Source organism: Lithobates pipiens, unplaced genomic scaffold (genome assembly GCF_037356315.1).
Source record: "Lithobates pipiens isolate NorthernLeopardFrog02 unplaced genomic scaffold, aLitPip1_a1.2 Scaffold_25, whole genome shotgun sequence".
Classification (NCBI taxonomy): domain Eukaryota; kingdom Metazoa; phylum Chordata; class Amphibia; order Anura; family Ranidae; genus Lithobates; species Lithobates pipiens.
In genome coordinates, this window is record NW_027507787.1 from 39291274 (window position 1) to 39312137 (window position 20864).

General features: G+C 44.2%; 1 protein-coding gene across 1 annotated transcript in view; it reads left to right on the top strand.

Moving 5' to 3' along the window:
* Positions 1-13720, top strand: part of STOX1 (storkhead box 1) — a 92548-nt gene extending 78828 nt beyond the window's left edge. Inside the window, exons 2-4 of the mRNA XM_077454286.1 lie at positions 5569-5721; positions 8724-11025; positions 13516-13720. Coding sequence (XP_077310412.1) covers positions 5569-5721; positions 8724-11025; positions 13516-13672 — 2612 coding nt within the window. The 3' untranslated portion in view covers positions 13673-13720. The remainder of the gene's footprint in view (positions 1-5568; positions 5722-8723; positions 11026-13515) is intronic.
* The last annotated feature ends 7144 nt before the right edge of the window (positions 13721-20864 follow it).

Consider the following 20864-nt stretch of genomic DNA (forward strand, 5'->3'; position numbering starts at 1 on the left):
CAATCAGAGGCTATCACAATGATCAGGTACTAGGCCTCCTGGTTCCCTTTTTAGTATGAGACCCTGTTCTCTCGGTAAGAGCTCAGTTTGTGCTGTGCACTCTCAGCACAAACAGTGACTCATGTATGCATGGAAAACGCACTTTTTTTTTAAGGCCACAATATTTGCATTTACTTGGCGGGAAGAGGGTATCTTCATGGAGTGTGGCATCCTATTGCTGGTGCAAATGATTGGAGACAAGTCAAGTCGGCACATATGTGATTGTGAAGCATGGAGCCTGATCTCTCCTGGTGCTTTCTGGTGTAAAGTTTAAAGATGGACAACTCGGCAGTGCCTGTAGCTGCAGGGGTCTCAGGGCTTTGTTTTACAGCCAGGGGCCGACTGACCATTCAGCCACTTGGGCACTGCCCAAGGGCCCCCGGCCACTAGGGGCCCCCCATCAGGGTTGTCAGCCTCAGTAAAACCAGGGACAGTATGTGTAAATCTTTATTTTTTTTAAATCTGCCTCTGAAATGTCCCTTACCGACATCCTTTTGGTCTAAAAATCCCGAGATTATAGCTGCCCCACCTCTCCAATACCTTCTCAGCTAATAGAAACAAATCTGTGTATACTGCGTGTACATGTATGTGTAACCTGTGTGATTGTATACTGTGTGTGTGTGTGTGTTTGTGTATACTATGTGGCCCCATAATCTCTAATTGCCTGGGGGGCCCCATAATCTCCGATCGGGGGGCCCCATGAGTTGTCAGTCCGCCCCTGTTTACAGCTTGAATGTTCATAGCCAGGCCTCAGTTCTAGGTCAGACCTGGAATAACATTTTTATGCTTGCAATTTAATCTATATATGCACTAATGTCAAAAAACGGATGTAAATTCATTATTATGAATATGAAGAAATATTTGGGGAAACGAAACAAACACTGGGAATTGTCGAAAACCTGTTATGGCAAATGTTTAGAAAGTAGATATTTGTCAAGAAAAAAACAATGCATTTTAACATGCGTTTATGTTCTACACGTCTTTGGTGTCTATTTGAAAATACGTTCTAGACTTATTAGTATAATATTTGGCTGTGTTTGAGCAACATACAAACAAACCTGTTTTACACTCCTTGTACTTGAGGATGACGTAAAATGCAGATATTCAATCTGCTAGCTCGGCTTTCGTTTTTTTTCTTGCCCCCCCGACAGCAGACATATTGGCCTCAGGAAACCTTGGTGGGCCTCTCTGTGTAGGGAAATGAAACTGTTGTGGATGTCTGGAATCAATGCTGGGGAATTGAATTTATTACCAAGACAAATGATAATGAACCCAACATAATCCTGAGCTCCAGGCACATTGAGCCCTTAATCAAGTACTGCTTATAATTACATTAATGTTTTTGCATGACCTAGGAATTTTTTTCTTTTTTAGATCAATAATAAAAAAAAAGCCATTTTGGAATTCATGTGGCTTCCATTTATTCCAGATTTTATGCTGTCAGAATTTATTTGTCTTACTATTTTTTGTAGATGTTGGGAATAGGTGGGAGGTTGACCATCCTATTTCCACCGTTGTATCTCTCAGCAGATTGTTTTGTGACAAGAACTACATAAGCATTTCTCAAGGTGGTCAGTCATGTGTGATTGGGGATTGCCCACAATGCAAATATTTAGGAGCAATGCTTTGACAATCTCTCTAATCTGTAGGGACGTTCTGAGTCATGATAGCGGGAGTTGGGGAAATCGGCATCACAAAAGGACTTTGGTTTGAAAAACTTCATTGGATGTTATGTCCATGTCTGGCTAACCTAAAACCTTTTAAATAGTGACTCATAATTTTGTAGAGGGGGGAGAGACCTCTCCCTCTGGGTGATCTATATACATTGCAGGGAATTTTTTTTTTGTGGATTCTTACCTTATGGTAATCTGGAGACATAGCAGTTTCTCTGTATAAATGTGTAAAGTGGTGTGAATACATTGTTTAATGCCCATCAGCTGCTGCACTTTCAGGGTTCTAATGAGGAAAGTGACAGTGTCTGTATCCCTGCAGATGTGATTGTCTTTTAGCAGTATCTCACTGAAAATAACATTTTTGTTTGGGGGGGGGGGGGGCGTGTCACCTCTCTTAGTAGTGTCGCGCTCAAAATCTGACTTGTATCTTAGTGCAGACTTCTGGGGAAAATCAGAAAGCCAATCAAACAAGCAGAAAATGTTTCTGGAGGGTGTACATTTATGTACAGAACACACCCAGAAAATCAAAGCTTCAGATTGTATTGGCTTTTAACCACTTAAGGACCGTCTCGTGCCGATATACGGCGGCTGAATGGCACGGCTGGGCACAAGCGCGTACAGGTACGTTGCCCTTTAAGTGCCCAGCCGCGTGCAACCTGGTCCTGAGCTCAGTGACCATGGCCGTGGGACCCGATCGCCGCCGGTGTCCCGCAATCGGGTCACAAAGCTGAAGAGCGGGGGGAGGTAGTGTAAACAAATCTCTCCTCGTGCTTCCTATTGAGTCTGTCACTGATCGTCTGTTCCTTGTCATAAGGAAAGATGAATAGTGATGTCACACGCCAAGCCACACCCCCCTACAGTAAAAAAAAAAAACACACTTAACCCCTACACTGCCCCCTAGTGGTTAACCCCTTCACTGCCAGTGACATTTTTACAGTAATCAGTGCATTTTTAATCGCACTGATTGATGTATTAATGCCAATGGTCCAAAAAATGTGTCAATTGTCCGTGTCCGCCATAATGTCGCAGTCGCAATAAAAATCGCTGATCGCCGCCATTACTAGTAAAAAAAAAATGAATAAAAATGCCATAAAACTATCCCCTATTTTGTAGATGCTATCACTTTTGCGCAAACCAATCAATAAACTCTTATTGCGATTTATTTTTATTTACCAAAAATATGTAGAAGAATACGCATCGGCCTAAACTGAGGAAAAACTTTTTTTTATATATTTTTGGGGGATATTTATTATAGCAAAAAGTAAAAAATATTGCTTTTTTTTTTTTTTCAAAATTGTCGCTCTATTTTTGTTTATAGCGTAAAAACGCAGAGGTGATCAAATGCCACCAAAAGGGAGCTCGATTTGTGGGGAAAAAAAGGACGCCAATTTTGTTTGGGAGCCACGCTGCATGACCGCGCAATTGTCAGTTAAAGCTACGCAGTGCCGAATCACAAAAAGGGGCTTGGTCCTTTTTAGCTGCAAAATGGTCCGGAGCTTAAGTGGTTAATTACAATATGACTTGTGTAGCAATTGTATATGCTTATCATTTTTTTAGCTATTTTTTTTTTCCCCATGAAAGTGGGGGTACCCTTTAAGATAGCTGAGTACTGGCCTGATCGGGACAGTTTTGGCATCTACAAATTGTATGTCTTTGGGCAGTCTGCTTATGTATGCACCCCCTCTTGGCTGACCAGTTGATTTTGTGGATTTTCCTAGCTGATCCTGGTTTTGTACCTTAGATGAGGCTGCCACCATGAATGTCTGATCAGCAAATTTACCTATACAACAAACTTTTTTTGTTTTTTTTCCTTTTTAGGGCTCATGTAAATGGTCAGCTGACCCAAATCAGATTTCATTATTTGGTACATGCTGGCAGCGCCGTCTTTAATATTGGATCCTGGGCAAAAATTTTCTTAGGGCCCCCCTCCCCCCATGCAATTTTGCTCTACACCTTCTCTGAGACATACAATAAATAGCAGCTAGACTTAAAATCAGTTTACTGTGTCAGATCAGGCAGCGATTGTGATTAGTTGCCAGAGGTTAAAGCAGATCATTACTGCTCACTGATTAGTTGCTAGAGGTTACAGCACATTTCTGCTTGTTGATTGGCTGCTAGAGATTGCTGTACAGTAATACTGCTCACTGGCTGCTATAGGTTACAGCACATCTTCTCCTCACTGCCTTTATTTACATATCAGTGCAGTTTGCCTCATTTATTGGCATATGAATGCCATTATTTACATGTAAACACAGGTCTGCAGTTGAGTCATCTGTACACAATAATAGGGCAGAGTTGGGCAGCATTAGTAGCAGCAGAGGACAAAACTTCAAGGTTATGTAAACGGATAGTTGGCAAGTATGAGGCAGCTGCTTTGGGCCCCACAACAATGACAGGGCCCAAGGCAGCTGCCCCTTTTGCCCTGCCTTAAAGACGGCCCTGTATGCTGGCTAGTTTTAGTACATTTTTGAGAAGTGTGGAGCAAAGGCTAAGCCGGGATCTTATTGTATTGATTGGATATAATAACTTGGATACCGGTACCTCCGCCATACATCTATGTATACGTTTTGGTTGGTTAAGGGGCAGGGTGGATTTGATTTAAATAAAGTGAATTTAAATCATGGTTTAAATCACTAGTAAAATAGATTGATTTAAATCCACTCGATTTTAAGTTCTAATTTTTAAAGAGCAACTGCAATCTCTCGCAGCAACTCCTCCTCTGACCCGGTGTTGTGTGCAGTGCATGTTATCTCAGCTTGAATGAGTTTACTAAAAATGTAACTATTGCAGAATATACAGCCTCATGCTACATAACTAAGCTCCATTTCAAGCTAAATAAACAAAAGTTTTATATCTTGAATGGGAAACCATCTTTAACCACTAGGCATCCACGCTTTAGCCGAAAGATGGCTGCAGAGCGGACGCTAATTGCCGGGAGGCCGTCCCTGGACGACCTGTTTACTTCCGCGTTGCACGCTCCCGTGAGTGCGCATCGTGGGAGTTCTGTGCTGGCCGTGTCCCCTGGGTAGCGTGCTCGAGTAAGGGTCTGATATGGACCTGAGGGGGGACCCCATGCCGTTTTTCGGCATAGGGATTCCCCTTTAAGTCCATACCAGGTGACGGGGCCAGCGACTCCTCCTTTACTGGTCCCGGCTACATGGAGCCGCGCTCAAAATGAACGGACTTTCCTCCGTGTGTGTGGGCCAGTCCGTTCATTTCAGAAGTCCGGCGGACTTGGTCCGCCAGACCTAGTCCGCCACAAAAGTGCCATGTGGGGGCAGGTAGCTCATTCGGAAAGTCCGGCGGTTTGTCCACCAGACTAAGTCTGCCAGATAGTCTGATACGTGTGTACGCGGCATTAGTTACAATGTTTCATAATAAAAACTTGGCAGACTACCTGGATGTTTTTTCTTTTGACAGCTGAGTGATCAGATAAGTCTTTCCACTTGTTATATGAAAGAACCATCAAACTCTGCAATATAGATCATCGGGGGGTTGAATCAAGATCACAATTTGGGGGGTAGCCTAATAGGCAGGCATAGTCGGCATGTTTGGCAAGTGCCTGTGACAGGTCCAGGTCTTGTATTAACACACATAGCATTTGTAAATTACAGCTGCCAGGGGGTGGCTTTAGATTTTACACGTCTCTTTAAACATAAGCGCTTTCCCTGTGCTTTTTAGGTTAAAAAAAAAAAAAAAAAAAAAAAAAAAATAATAATAATTTGGGCTTTAAAATTCAGCCAGTGCGTGCATGCCTTTTACTTGTTACTAGACATATCACATAATGTACCGTATTGTTGGCGCCGAAGGCCCTTTGTGTTGCAGTGTTTCATTCATTCTCTCTTTCTCATTGCAGGTGATGTTTCTCCAGTACAGATGAGCCCCGTGTCTCAGTCTCAGTTCATCCCTCTGGCTGAAGTCTTATGCTGTGCAATATCCGATATGAATGCCGCACAGAATTTGGTAACACAAGAATCCCTCATGGAGCAGCTGGTAAAACATTACCCAGGTGCTGACCATTTGCTAACTTTGTTTACAATATGTGTAATCCAAGTCTTGCCCAGAGCGGTAAACCAAATTGAGCTCTCCATGTTTCATACACAAACCTCTGCATCAATTTGGATGTATCAGACAACTGCACTTAATGGTTTAACTAGCGCCAGAAAAGTAGAAACTGCCCTTTAAAAATGTGGCAACAGGTTTATAGCACACAACATTTTAGCATATTCTTTTAAAGTAGTCCATACAAATAGATTAAAAAAATTACAAAGTACTGGTATCGTGTAACTAGAAGAGAGTGACAACTTCTTTATGGCCTCATGGAAGGAATAGAAGTGCAAACTGGTGTGCACCTAAAACTGAAATATAAACTTTGTGTTTTTTTTAATTTTTTTTGTTTATATGCAGATTAAAGCTATATGTGACTGAAACATTTTTTAATTGAGGCTACGTGTAGTACGTTGGGTTAGTACATCTTTAAGGACGAGGAGGAGGAGAAGTTTTTTAAGACTCCTCGTTTGGACGCAGCCCTAGCACAGGTGTCTAAAAGGTCTGATCTGTCCTTCGAGGATCCTGGAAGCATTCAGGACCAGATGGACAAGAAGTCTGAGATTTTACTCAGGCGGGCTTGGGAGGCGAATGCGGCGGCAATGGCTCCCGCCCTAGCCTCCGCCTGTGTAGCCAGAAATGCACACACCTGGCTTGGCAGGTTGCTGGAACACGTCTCGCGTAGTAAAGAGACTAAATAAATTGTAGACTCGCTGGATGTAATCAGCAGAGCAGTAGCGTATGTAGCAGATGCAGCAGTGGAGACTGTCAGAACCACGGCTAAGTCAGCAGCACTTCTAAACTCCGCTAGGAGGGCCCTATGGGTAAAAACCTGGGACGGAGATTTCACTTCTAAATCTCGTTTATGCGGGATTCCCTTTGAGGGCTCCCTGCTATTTGGTTCGGGTCTGGATCAGGTCCTATCCCGGTCCACTGAAAGGGGAACGAAGTTCCCAGTGAAGCCCAAAAGGGAAAGGGGCAAGAGCTTTTTTCGTGGCCCCCAGTCAAAAACTCAACAGAAGTGACCAGAGGAAGAAGTGGAATCTCGGAAAGGGAAAGGAAAAAAAGTGCAATCCTTTTTTCCGGTTCCGGAGCTTCCCATAAGGAAGCCAAATGACGCCACCGTAAATGTAGGCGCAAGGCTCTGTAGGTTCCTTTCCGAGTGGGAGAAGGTTATGCAGAGTCCGTATATTTTAAGCCTCTAAGAGAGGGGTACAGACTAGAATTTCAGCGGTTACCCCCACAGAATTTTATTATTACCTTTCTCCCCAGGGACCCGGCCAGGGCAGAGGGTCTACTGGGAAGTATACAAGAGCTGTCAGAACAAGAAGTTATTGCTCTGGTACCAGCCAGTCAGTTGGCCCAGGGCTTTTACTCCCACGTGTTTGTGGTTCCGAAACCCTCAGACAAGATCCGGTTGATAATAAATTTGAGAGGACTCAACCGTTACTTATTGCACAAGAGGTTCAGAATGGAAAGTATTAATTCAGTAAGGAAACTTCTTCAGGCAGGAGTTTTTATGGTCACTCTGGACCTGAAAGACTCATATCTACACATACCCATTGCTCCAGAACACCAGAAATACCTACGCTTCGCGATTTGCATGCAGAAGGTAGAACACTGGCAGTTCAGAGCACTCCCCTTTGGACTGGCGGCCAGCCCAAGGGTTTTCACGAAAGTAATGGCCGAGGTGGTAGCATACTTGCATCTCCAGGGAATAGGTTTGATACCCTACCTGGACGATCCACTGGTCTACAGTGTGGATCAGGCGCAAACTTTGATGGACAGGGACACCGTGCTAGGGACCCTGGAGACCTTGGGTTGGATGGTCAGCCAAGAAAAGTCTTCGCTGACGCCATCTCAGTCCAAGCTGTTTCTAGGCTACCTGATAGACTCACAGGCACAAAGGGTATTCCTACCAACAGAGAAGGTAGTGAAAGTCCAGAATGCAGTCATCACCCTTCTCGAAGGAGGAGAAGCCTCCCTGAGGTATATCATGAGACTGCTGGGTCTCATGACCTCTTGCATACTGGCAGTGACTTGGGCACAGCTCCATTCTCGGCAGCTTCAGGCCTTCCTGCTTGCCTCGTGGGGAGGAAAAAGAGAAACACTGGAGAGCAGAGTGTCGCTCAGTCTCTCTGTCTCTCTCAGTCTCTCTCAGTCTCTCTCAGTCTCTCTCTGTCTCTCTCTCTCTCTCTCTCTCTCTCTCTCTCTCTCTCTCTCTCTCTCTCTCTCTCTCTCTCTCTCTCTCTCTCTGTCTCTCTCTCTGTCTCTCTGTCTCTCTGTCTCTCTGTCTCTCTGTCTCTCTGTCTCTCTGTCTCTGTCTCTCTCTCTGTCTCTCTCTCTCTGTCTCTCTCTCTGTCTCTCTCTCTGTCTCTCTCTGTCTCTCTCTGTCTCTCTCTCTCTCTCTCTGTCTCTCTCTCTCTGTCTCTCTCTCTCTCTGTCTGTCTCTCTCTCTGTCTCTCTCTCTCTCTGTCTGTCTCTCTCTCTGTCTCTCTCTCTCTCTGTCTCTCTCTCTGTCTGTCTCTCTCTCTGTCTCTCTCTCTGTCTCTCTCTCTGTCTCTCTCTCTCTCTCTCTCTCTCTCTCTCTCTCTCTCTCTCTCTCTCTCTCTCTCTCTCTCTCGTGCCGGGGGGGTTGAGTCATGAGGACCAATGAGATATGCAGAGCTGGAGGTGTGCCTCCTGTGTAAATCCAGGAAGTAAACAGGCAGCAGCTTCAGCTGCCCACAGTTAAAATGGTTGCAGTCAGACTCGGTGGAGGTTGATTTTTGCAGCATATTTGGCAGGTAGAGAATCGCAGTGTATATATAAAATATGCAAAGTGGTTGGAGGGAAGCTTCAGAATGGCAAAGATGTTTTTATTGCAAATTATTTGCGCAGACTGCAGTTCCTCTTTAAGAATTGGTGGTTTGTTCATTTTTCAAGTTTACTAAATGCTGATTTTTTTTTTTTTTTTTTTTGTAGGTATTGCAACCCCATCCCAGGAAATTCTCTATTCTACTCTTGGGACGCTTATCAAAGAGAGAAAAATCTTCCACACTGGAGAGGGTTATTTCATTGTCACTCCGCAGACATACTTCATCACTAGAAAGCCACTTTCACACAAGTGTGGTGCAACTGAAGACATTTCCGCCTCTCCACCAACTGTTACTTATCTTGTGAGCATGGAGAGCTGTGCAGACTTGACCAAAGGTCATGTCCCCTCTGTGTCCCACTGCCGTTCTTGCAGCTGCTTCTCTGAAAACTCCACTCAGAACATACTAGGACAGCAGTCAATCAATGAGAGTAATGCAAAGGAACATAAAAGTGTCAAGGATTCAAAAACAGCTGTTCAAAACCAAGCCACCTCCACTTCACGGGACCATCATACATGTGCTAAGACAAAGCCACAACTCTCATTAAAAGAAAAAGAAAAATGCAATAAGAAATTTGGCATCAGTCTCTTCTGGAGAAATGTTTCTAAAAAAGAGAAATCCAAAAAAGAACTAGGGAGCTTCTCTGCACAGTTTCCACCGGAAGAGTGGCCGGTGAGAGATGAAGATAACTTGGATAATATCCCGCGTGATATAGAACATGAAATAATTAAGCGCATCAATCCTATTCTTACTGTGGACAACTTGATAAAACATACAATGATGATGCAGAAAATGGAGGAACAGAAAAAGTACTTTAGTAAAGGGACCTCAACAGATATAATCAGAAACAAAAATGGACATAATGGTAAAAGCGGCAATAAGAAGAAAAACGGTAGAATGTCAAAGTACCATAAAAAAGTTCAGGCCGGTAAAGAAAAAAACAAAAAGGACAGCTCTGTCCAAAGGTCAGCTCTTCATGGAGAGACTAATGTAAAGAAGCCCTTTAAACAGACTGGTGGAATGGATGACATACTGGTTCCAGACGTCTTCACTCCAGCTACTGCAGATGTTGAAAAAAATGAAGTCCTTTATAAAAAGCAAATTCAAAACCCTTTTGAGGGTATTTCTTATAGGGAAAACGGTAACATCAGTGGACACAAATCTGTAAAAGAGATGAAAAGAATCAACTCTGGAAAAAATAGAAAAAATCTGCCAAGGTCAAAATCTTTAGACTGCCCAGGATCAAATGCCGAGGCTGGAACACAACATTTTAAAAGTGAGCGGCCTGTAGATGATTATTATAATGAGGAGCTGTTTCAGGATCAGATGGTACCTGTTAATAATAAAGATGATTTGACAGAATATCCTCCTAATTACCCACAGTGCAGTACTCTAAGGATAGATGACAAGTTTAAACAAAATAAAGAGCAGAGTTCTCTGTCTTGTGAGGATGGGACTCCTCTTTTTGGAGACAATCAAACTAATGTGGCTTTACAATCGGACATGACTTGGGAAAGCGAAAGAGGAAACTCTTTTTCATCAGGCCTTTACTGTGGTAAGATTAGAGCTATTCATGGACCTTTACAACACAGCCAAACAAATCTTTGTAGAAACATTAATGCCTCAAAGCATTATGGGCAACCATACATTGGTTCATTAGGGGAAGCAAAATCTGAACAAAGTGGCTATTGTACAGCCAGTGGAGTAAACATTAAAGATTTACCAAAATATTCAACACACCTTTCTCAAAGAGAAGGAAATCCTGAACGTGACCAGGCCATTTACAAAAATGTTGTGGATAACGAGGATGCTTCTTGCTCTTTCTCTATTGAAGATGACACTGATGAACATGTTGGGATATGTCAGAATCTTGAAATTTGCATACAAAATATGAATACGCTTAATTGGAATAATGTACGTGATGAAAGCCATGGTGCATCCAAAACTTCTGCAAGCCACTGGGAGCCAAAGAGATCCCCTGTACATCGGTGTACATCTTCTGGTAGCAAACCCCAAGACGATTGCACTCGTTCGGTGTTCTCTTCAAGCTGTTGTACTAAACCTGCTCTGCACATCAAAGCAAGCACCAGCCAGCCATTTTCACACTATCTCCTCAACCATCCTGAGCTGGAGGTTGATACTGCAGAGTCTATTCCACCTCCAGAGCTGGTGGATGGCAGCATATTCGACTACTGCAATTCCAGTGATTGCAATTCCATGGCAGAAACTGTGCAGACATCCGTTAAAGGAAGTGATGAGAAACATGCAGAGGAGCCAGAGCAGCTACCTGGGGAAATGCAAGCCTGCTATGAGCATGCACTGAAGTTATTTAATGCAAAGAGCAGCCCACTGGAGTCCAACCCTAATGAGAATCATAGTACTACAGGAGACAGTGGAATTGAGTCTCCACGGTAAGAATTTTACCTTGGGTTCAAATCTATCTAATGCCATGATTCCTTATGTACCGGTTTAATGGTAACTAGACCTTTTTAAAATGTTTGTTTTCCAGGTTGATATTGTAAAGCCCATCTTTCAGCAACAAAAAACTTGTTATTTGTAGTTCTTTAAAGGATGGTTCCTTTTACAGCCCTGACTGAAAGTATCAGTTTACCTGTAATTGGACATAGCTATAAAGTGCGTGTCTCTAACACCCCTTTCACACCAGGGCATTTTGCAGGCGCTATAGCATTAGAAATAGCGCCTGCAATCCGCCCTAAAGAAACTGCACCATTGTTTGTAGTGTGAAAGCCCAGAGGGTGCGCTGGCAGGACGTCAGAAAAAAGTCCTGCCAGCAGCTTCTTTGTTTACCGCTCCTCCACCGCTGCTCCCCATTGAAATCAATGGGGCAGCGCTGTAATGCTGCCGGCAAAACGCCGCTATTGCGGCGTATTGCCGGCGGTTTTAACCCTTTCGCGGCCGCTAGTGGGGGTAAAAGCGCCCCGCTAGCGCCCGAAATGCGCTGCAAATCCGGCGGTAAAACGCCGCTAAAAATAGCGGGGTTTTACCGCCGATGCAAAGGGCAGTGTGGTGTGAAAGGGGTCTAATGTGCCGACACATACCTTCAGTAAGCGTATTGCAAGACCCATATTCTGCTCCAGTGTGAAAACTTTGTTACCATTTCAGTCCACCCCCTTACAATGAGGCTTTGCATGTGTTGGAGGTAGATACTTTTCAACACCATGGCGGCAGATTTGAGTGGGCTGGGACATGTGGATCCCAAGACTGCTTACTTATTTTGAAGGTGCACACAGGCATTTGAAAGTACATGCACTTCACAGCAGCTTATTTTGGTTAATGGAGAAGTGCAGGAAATTGCATACAATATCACCTATATGGCTGTATTATCAGTCCAATACTGCAGCCATAACCCACAAGCTCCAAGACTTGGAACTGAGTGATCACATGACTAACGATCGCTCACTTCTCGGTCTTCACTGAGCAGAGAACAGTGACTGTCAACCTTAAACCTTAGACCTTGGATTCCTTGCAGAGTCTGGATTGAATCTGTGATGTCAGCTAGGAGTGGGCTATAGCCCACTCTTGGCTGAATCTGGGTCACAGAAGTGCAGAAATAAGTGCACCCCTGTGACCCAAAAGAAGTTTGGCCATACTACTTTTAAGCTTTTTGTTATTTGGTATACTTTGCAAGGCCACATTCTTTGTTCTTTTTGTAAAACAAATTTCGTATTCACATTATTTGACATGCTGTGTCATTGTGAACTGTTCACAGTTAAAGTGGAACTTTATGCACTGATGGGCACTAATAAGTGGCACTGGTAGGTAACACTGATAGGCAGCACTTATAGGTGACACTGGTGAGCATTGATAGAAGGCACTGTTGGCCATTGATAGGTGGCAGTAGTGAGAACACATAGGCAGCGGTGGCTCTGTGTGAGGGACCAATGGCCCTCTGACAGTAGCCAGTGATTGGTGGGGTGTTTTCTCCTCGCGCTGTCAGCGTGAGGAGAAAAAAATAGCTGATTACCGTCTGTTTACATCACATGATCAGCTGTTATTGGCTGACAGGTGATCACATGGTAAGGGGTTGGGATCAGCTGAGTCTCCTTGACATGCTGATCAGAGTGTGCCGTGTGTGCCCCACAGGATGCATGCAGGCCACTCGAGCACAGGAGGACATACATGGACGCCCTCACAGCAATTTAGGCCCATGCTCTAGCATAGCGCAGGCAGGAAGAGGTTAAATGTTTCACAGTTCTTCAATTTAGAGCTAACTGTAAACGAGGGACCTAGAATTATATATACCCTATGTGTTGCATACACATGTAATGCATATGCCTACGTGTGTATTCCTATGTCTGTCTGCGGGGAGACGAGTGCCTTTAGTTTTTTTTTTTTTTTTTTTTTTTTTTTTACTTTTTAAACACTAATTTTCCCTTAAAGTGATTTTATTAAAGGGTTTCTTTTTCTTTATAACATGTAATACTTACCTGCTCTGTGCAGTGGTTTTGCAGAGAACAGCACGGATCCTCCTCCTTTTTTGGAGTCCCACGCTGGTGCTGCTCCTCCCTCCTGTCCGGTGCCCCCAGAGCAAGCTGCTTGAGCAGGTGCGCTCCCGAGCCGCGGCTCTGTGTGTTCAGTCACGCACAACGTTGTGGCTCGCCCCGCACCCTTTGTCTACTGTTTAGCTGCCAGAAGCCAAACAGGAGTACAATTTCCCCTGGAGAGGGAAGGCTCTTGTGGACATCGCTGGATTTAGGCAGCGCGGGGTGGGAGGGGGGTGTGTTGATGCTTAACTTTGTGCATAGAATACAACCAAGGGAGCCAACAAGCCTCCTATGTGATGGCATTGGGCTAATAATTACTTTTGTTCCATGTTCCAGCATTGAATGTGTTTTCAATAATACAAATTGGTTCTCAGTCTGCATTTCCTTCTCTTCTAGAACTCGGATAAGTCTTGCATCAAGTAACACTGTGATTTTGGAAACTTTGAAGAAAAGGACATTTTTACAGAATCTGGAAATAAACGTCAGTAACAAAAATGATGGACTGCTTACTGCCAGCTCATTGATGAAACTGACCCCAGCTATGAATGTATAGTGTACAACCAACACGTTTTTGGCTTTTGCATGTTTTTTTTTTTTTTTTTTTTTTAATGAGAAAATAAATTATTTATATTTTTACTCCTTGGTTTTCTGGTAGGTAAGGTGCTTTTTTTCCATAAATACCAAGATGGCCTTGATATATTTATGCATTTTACAAACCTTTCTGGTATGCCTTAGGAGGATCTTTTTTATATAATTTCAAGGACCTAAATTTGCATGCATGGAAAACTACCTAAACAACTTATCATTTTTATATATTTATTTTTCATTTAAGCTGGCCAACCACAGATCTTTAGTTGCAACGATCTATTGTGTAACAATTGCTGACACTAAATTATTTAGGAAGATTTCTGTGACCAAAGCTACAGGTCTTAACTGCTGCTTGTTGGTAAGAAGCCCAACTCTAGACCAAATATTTCTTTTTGTTTTGGATAGCGGTAAAGGGTTGGAGCCCCTGCCAGATTATAGCTCCATCTGTGAAGATTTTACATGAGTGATCGGAAATGTCTTTAACAGAGACAGACGGCAGCAAAAACCTGTTTAGTAAAGTGGGAAAAGGTTAGAACTTGGAATATTTTTTTTTTTTATTGATGCCTTCCTGTCTCGGTGACAACTGCACTTTATATTACTTTCCTCAGAAGCCTGGCTTCATACAGGAAACAAAGAATTGAAACAATTGTTTCTTAATTGTACAAGGGACACAGGATGGAGTATTCAGATACCCTGGGCATGCTGCTGCTTTCAATAGAGTGGACAGTGGCACGCAGAGCTGAAAGGGTTGACCTCTCCCACTTCAAGGTTGCCTTTTTGTTTGCTGCCCGGGGGAATAGATGTCTTTTCCCGTATGGGCAAAAGAAAAGGCTTTTGTTTTAATTGATCAAGATTCTTCTTTTTTTTTTTTTTTTTTTTTTTTTTTTCATCTAGCAATTTCCTCCTTGTGGAAAAATTTAGCATGAGATCCACCGGGCCAGTTGTTGCTTCCCTCTATTTTGAAGAGCTTTTAGCCTCTGTGGACCTCAAGGATGCCTACTTGCATGTTCATAACCTTTCCAGCCCATCAACACTATCTGCAGTTTGCTGTGGACATGCAACATTGCCAATTTGTTGCCCTTTCTCTTTGGCCTGTCCACTACACATCTGGTCTTCACCAAGGTGCTAGCTCCTATTATTGCTCTGCATTACTGTGATATCTGAATAAACTTCTTCTGATGGAACGGCTAACAAGCACCCTGGTGTCCGTATATGAAGAAGTGAAGAGCGGTGACCCCCAGGATTGCTGCTGATCACAGCCCATAAACGGTTTATGAACCAGAGATAATCGGGGGGAGAAGTGTGTGTGTTTGAACATGTTTCTCCCACCGATCTATCTACACACATGGAGAATGCTCATTGACTGACACAGAAACTGCCAGTTTATGAAGCTGCGATCTCTGCGCTTCACTGGTGATCTGTGCCAGAATTCACACTCCCCGATTCACCAGCTCAGAAGTGAAGAGGGAATCTGAGGGGAAAGGAAGAAGACTTTTAACTTCCTTCTACCTCGTTCAGACCCCCACCCCCAACACTGTAACCATGTCCCCCTGTCCTGTATGTGTATGTATGTATGTGTGTATATGTGTGTATATGTATGTATGTATGTATGTAGGGGGACTCTTTATTTTATTAACATTAACCACGCCATCTGTCAGTGTATTGAGTGGTGATAATTTATCACTGCTTAATGAACTGACATCTCTGCGTTTCTGTGAATTTCTGGTACTGTAATCTAGTAGTGTTTCATGAGATTCCAGTATCAGGGGCCGTTCTCCACTGTTGGAAGCGTTTTGTAGATCGCTTCACTCCTCCAAAGATGAAGCGATCTACACTGCTTTATAAACAGGCACACAGAGAGGAAAGATCTCCTCTGTGAAGAGAGACTAGACTAGAGACTAGAGTTCACTGCTTCATAAACGGACACCCCTGTGTGATAGCATTGGGCAGGTGACAGGTCCTGTTTATGGAGACATCAGGGGAATGGGGGGTGCCACACCATCCGCACTAAAAAGGCATTTCCCCGTTCTACCTAGTGAACTGACAGGGATCTTCTGTTTCCTGTCATCGGAAACAATGATCTGTCATGTAAGTGGTAGCCCCCCCCCCCCCCCCCACAGAACACACTGAGGGAACACATTTAACCCCTTGATTGCCCCCTAGTGTTTTTACATTACAGGCAGGAGCTGGCTGACGAAAACAAATACAAGTTCATGGCTGCAGTAGCTTGTTGTAAACCTTTTACAACTCAGACATGATAGTTTGGCCCCAAAGCAATCAATCAGACCCAAACAGGCTTTTTTTATCCTGTGCATGCCAGGCTGTTTTGACACCTGCCACATGCGTGTAATCTTCTAAATTGCTCAATACACCTAGTGGTCAGGACACAATTTATTGTCTATTGCTTGGACTGCCATGAGTGGTCCTAATACAGATACATTGCTTCCCAAATTACACTGCACTGGACAGTCTTCTGTATTCAGTAAGCTGTGTACATAACCGTACCAAATACTCTTTCATAAGAGGAAAAAATATTTTACTTGTAATCTTCCACAAGACTGGTAACATTAATTTGTTAATTTTTATTTATTTGTTTGTAATGCGACATTGTGGCGAACAGAACGGACACGTTTGACACTATTTTAGGACCATTGACATTTATACAGCGATCAGTGCTAAAAAAATAGCCACTGATTACTGTATAAATGTCACTGTCAGGGAAGGGGTTAAACACTAGGGGGCGATCAAGGGGTTAAATGTGTTCCCTCAGTGTGTTCTAACTGTAGGGGGGGGGTGGGCTACCACTGACATGACAGATCACTGTTCCCGATGACAGGAGACAGAAGATCCCTGTCAAGTCACTAGGTAGAAGTTCTGCCTCTCCTCGCCGTGGGCCACCGGCAGACATTATCCCAGGATTACGACTGGACGTACGGGTACGCCTTTTGCGCACCTGTGCCATTCTGCGACGTACATCAGCATGTGGCGGTTGGGAAGCGGTTAATGTAGCCAAACACAGTAAAAGTTGTGTCCGACATGAGGTAAATGCTTCAATGTGAAGAGTGCCAATCTTTATTCAAAAAGGAAAAGTGCAGAAACCCACAGTAACCAATCAATTTTTGTTACTCAAATTTTATTTTTGTAATATCAAATATGATTGGTTGTTTTCAATATATCATGGAGTCATTTATTAATGCATTTTTTTTTTTAAATGCAAGAAGTTTAAATGCCTGAATTTGACTGGGTAAAACCTTTTTTTGCAGTCCCTACATAGTAGAGTGAAAAAAGTGAGAGGAAAAGGTAGTGCAAGGAGCCAATTTGTTCATGTGCTGACAAGAAGCGTGCTGACTGGAAGAGAAAGCAGATTGACAGAAATGAGCTCATCACTTTTTTGCTTCTAATTCACTTTGCAGGCACAGGGTGTGGTGAGTCGAGGATGACCTAGAATTAGAAGTGGGTGACGGAGGGCATTCATGAATATTGCAGGAAAAGCTGGTTTTATCTTTTATAATAGACTATTCATTTTTAGCTTTATTTTTGTCTGGGGTTCAGCTTTAAGTGCAGGCCCCATTACCAGTCTTGTCTTATAGGGACATCCCCTGAACACAATGTGATGCCCTTTATTCTCAGCAGTCTGTTATGCTTTTGTCAGCAAAAAGTGTTCACAGTCTGTTGCTGATTGCAATACAATTGTTATCCCTAGCTATTCAGGAACTGTAACCCTCCCTTCATGGCAAGCGACTGTGGTTAGGATCTCCCATGTAACTTGGCGTATAGCTTGTCATCTATATTTGATCACTTGGTGGAATAGTGCTGGTTTAGCCAAGCCCTGTGTGTAAAGGGGAGCTCAAGGGGCATTACATTTTATATAAATGTAACTTTAATCTGCTTTTTCCACTGTGAACCAGCTGTTGGCTTCTAAACAGGGGCGTAACTATAGGGGGTGCAGCAGTCACGACCGCAACTGGACCCTGTGCTGCAGGGGGCCCATGCAGCCCCCTCTACATATGGCTGACAGCAGCATAGGCAGCTAGGGGTACCAGTGCACCATGCACACGAGTGGCTGGAGGTGGAGGGTGACTAGCAGAGCTCCATGCTCGACTATCGCACTGGCTGCTCTTTAGTTGTGCATTCCCCACATGACCTGTGTCCTCGGCTGACTCCTCAGAGTACCCCTCTCCTGCTCCATGCATTGCCGCTCAGTCCGATGTCTGTTCTCCCCAGCCAGAGTCCCACCCCCCAGTCCGGCCCACACTGCACACTTCTCCCGGGTAAACAAACTTTAAGCACACAGATGCAGTGCAGCCCTATGAGATCTCCCCGGAGGACACTGCAGGCTTGTCTGCCAGCCCCCCTCCTTTCCCGTCATACACAGATGATGAAAGGTCTTTCTGGGAGATATGCTGATCGCCCGTCCAGCACACTGGATGGAGCCCAGGCCAACATGTATGAGTGCGCGGCCTGCAGCTTGGTCATGGTGAGTGAGAGGACCCCATCCCCCACACACCATTACTTACCCCCTCCATCTCCCCTGGGGACAGGGGTCCCTTCTCCAGTGGGGACAGGGACCCCCATCTTCCCTGGGGACAGGGACCCCTTCTTACCTGGGGGCAGTAACTTCATCTGCCCTGGAGAAAAGGACCTCATCTCTTCTGGGGACAGGGACCCCATTCTGCCTAGGGACAGTCCCCCAATGGGGCACCTAAAAATAAAATAATAAAAAAAACTACTGATGCCAGTGGTGGAACTACAGGGCTCACAAAGGTCATACCTGTGACCATGCCCTGGAGTTCCACCGCCAGACTCGGAGGGAAGGGCCCTGGCTGGGGTTCAGGGGGCCCTTCATGGTTTCTTGCATCGGGGCCCTGAAGGTTCTAGTTACGCCACTGCTTCTAAAGAACCCATTTAGTAGTAAAATTGTTCTGGCTGTGATAGCTCTGTTACTTCAGTTAGAGACTGCAAAAGCCCTACAGTCTCCTTTTTTCGTAATGTACATGTTCAGCTCAACGCAAAGCTTAAAGTGGAGTTCCACTGGTTTTTGAGTTTATTAAAAGTCAGCAGCTACAAAAAGTATAGCTGCTGACTTAATAAACGGCTACTCACCTGTCCCACGGTCTAGCGATATGGGTGTCCGAAGCCTCTGCTCTCCCCCTCCTGTTTGTGGCACCAACATTGTCAGTGTGGGTGCAGGGCGCTGAAGCTGTAAACTGTCACAGCCGGGCACCCACACTGACAATGTTGGGCGCACACCACATTGCACTCAGTTAATGGCCAGGCAATGTTCTGGGACTTGTCACATGTCCCAGAACATTGCCGGGAGGGTTTTGTGTAATGGTTTTGCAGAGCGGCACCAAACCACCTCTTTTGGGGCCCCCCACCAGCGCTCTCTGCTCCTTCTCTTCTCCGAGTGCTCTCAAAGCAAGCCATGTGCTATGGGGGCACTCATACCAGCTTGTTCCTGAGCCAGGCTGTGTGCGTCTATAGACAGGCTTGGCCCCACTCCTTCCTCACAGGAATTGATTTATCGCAGCAGGCCAACGGCTCCTGCTGCTATCAGCAAAGTCTGTGAGTTCAGTAAGAGGGGAGAAAAGCTGCTGCAGACAGTACAGAGCTGGTTCGATACAGGACTCTGGTGTTTGGGGGGGGGGGGGGGGGGGGATTACCTTAATCTAGAAAGTTTTCATATCTTCATTTTAATTGTGGGAAAGGATTACAGCCTTCCCTCTTAGATTTTTTTTTTCTGGTCTTTGTCCCAGTTGGGCAGATTTCCTCATCTTTTTTTGCTTTTTACACCAGGCAATGAAGTCCACAGCATTTAGATGGCAATTAAAGCACTTTAGGCATAGAATCTCCATTGGGTTTTTGCTGCATATGTTGCCACTGAGTAGATCTCCTTTCTTTCGTTGTCCCTGAACCAGGAACTATCTCTCCAATAAGAACCTGAATATAAATCTGGCTGGATTCTACTTCTTCCCCATTCAACTCAAATGGGAGTGGGGGGGGGGGGGGGGGGGGGGGAGGTTGAGTCCTGTTTATTAATTACCTAACTAGCACAGTTATACTTGAGCCTTAATTTTTGTGTAATTGTGTTCAGCTTTTAAAATGAATTTACTAGCAGATTTACCTGACTTTTTTTTTTGTTTTTATTTTTGTCCAGCATATGCAGTCAATCTGAGTGATGATTTGACAGCTGGTGAGACTAAAGCCTCGTACACATGCCTATATTTTTTCGGACGACCGAAAGTCAGTTTTTTGTGGCATGATAGTCTCATGTTGAAAGTGAAGAGGTTACTCACAATATGACAATTTTCTTATGACAGAATATGTCAGAAGTGACGTAATGTGTTGAGTAGTTTTGTATGTATTCTTTAGTTTCTGAGCATGCGTAGTCTTGCTCTTACGGTAATTTTTTTGTTTTTTTTTTATTTGCGTACTAATGAAATGAAAATCAGACGTGTTCACATCCGACAAATTTCTAGTCTGCACATCCAGCTTTTGTATGAGGAAAAAGCTGAATCAGCTGTTGAAAGCACCATACGAACGATCCAAATATCAGATAGCTTGTCGTACAAATTTTTTCCATCCGATTTTCGTATCGTGTGTACTGGCCTTAAGTTTTAAGGCAAAGATGCATTCACATTGCGATGCGTCTTCTGATGCATCAGAACATTCAATTTACTTCAACTGGTAGAATGCATATCAACACACAACCAAAAGCCAGCATGCAGGACTTTTTTTTTTTAATGGTTGTTTTGGAACAGGCTCTACTAAAATCTGCATATTTTCATGACTATGGACCCTTTCACACTGTTTGAGTCCGCCAACGGATGCGCCTGCTCGGCAGGGGATCTCTCCGCTGAGCAGGCGGATGACAGGTCTGTGCCCACTCCTCTGGTGCAGAGCGAACACTGACACAGCCCACTGTCCTCTATGGGCTGTCTGATGCAAACGGACCTGTCCGTTTACACCCAATGGCCATCCGACCTGCCAGACACATGCAAAATAGATTCCTATTTGTCTGTTTTAGCAAACGTGATCAGATGGGATGTCGGGAAGTGTTAACGGACATGTGTCTGTCTGACACCTGCTGCTCCATAGAGAACAATTGATGGTCTGATCAGATCTGCCTGAAAAACTCAGGCAGACCCGATTTTGGT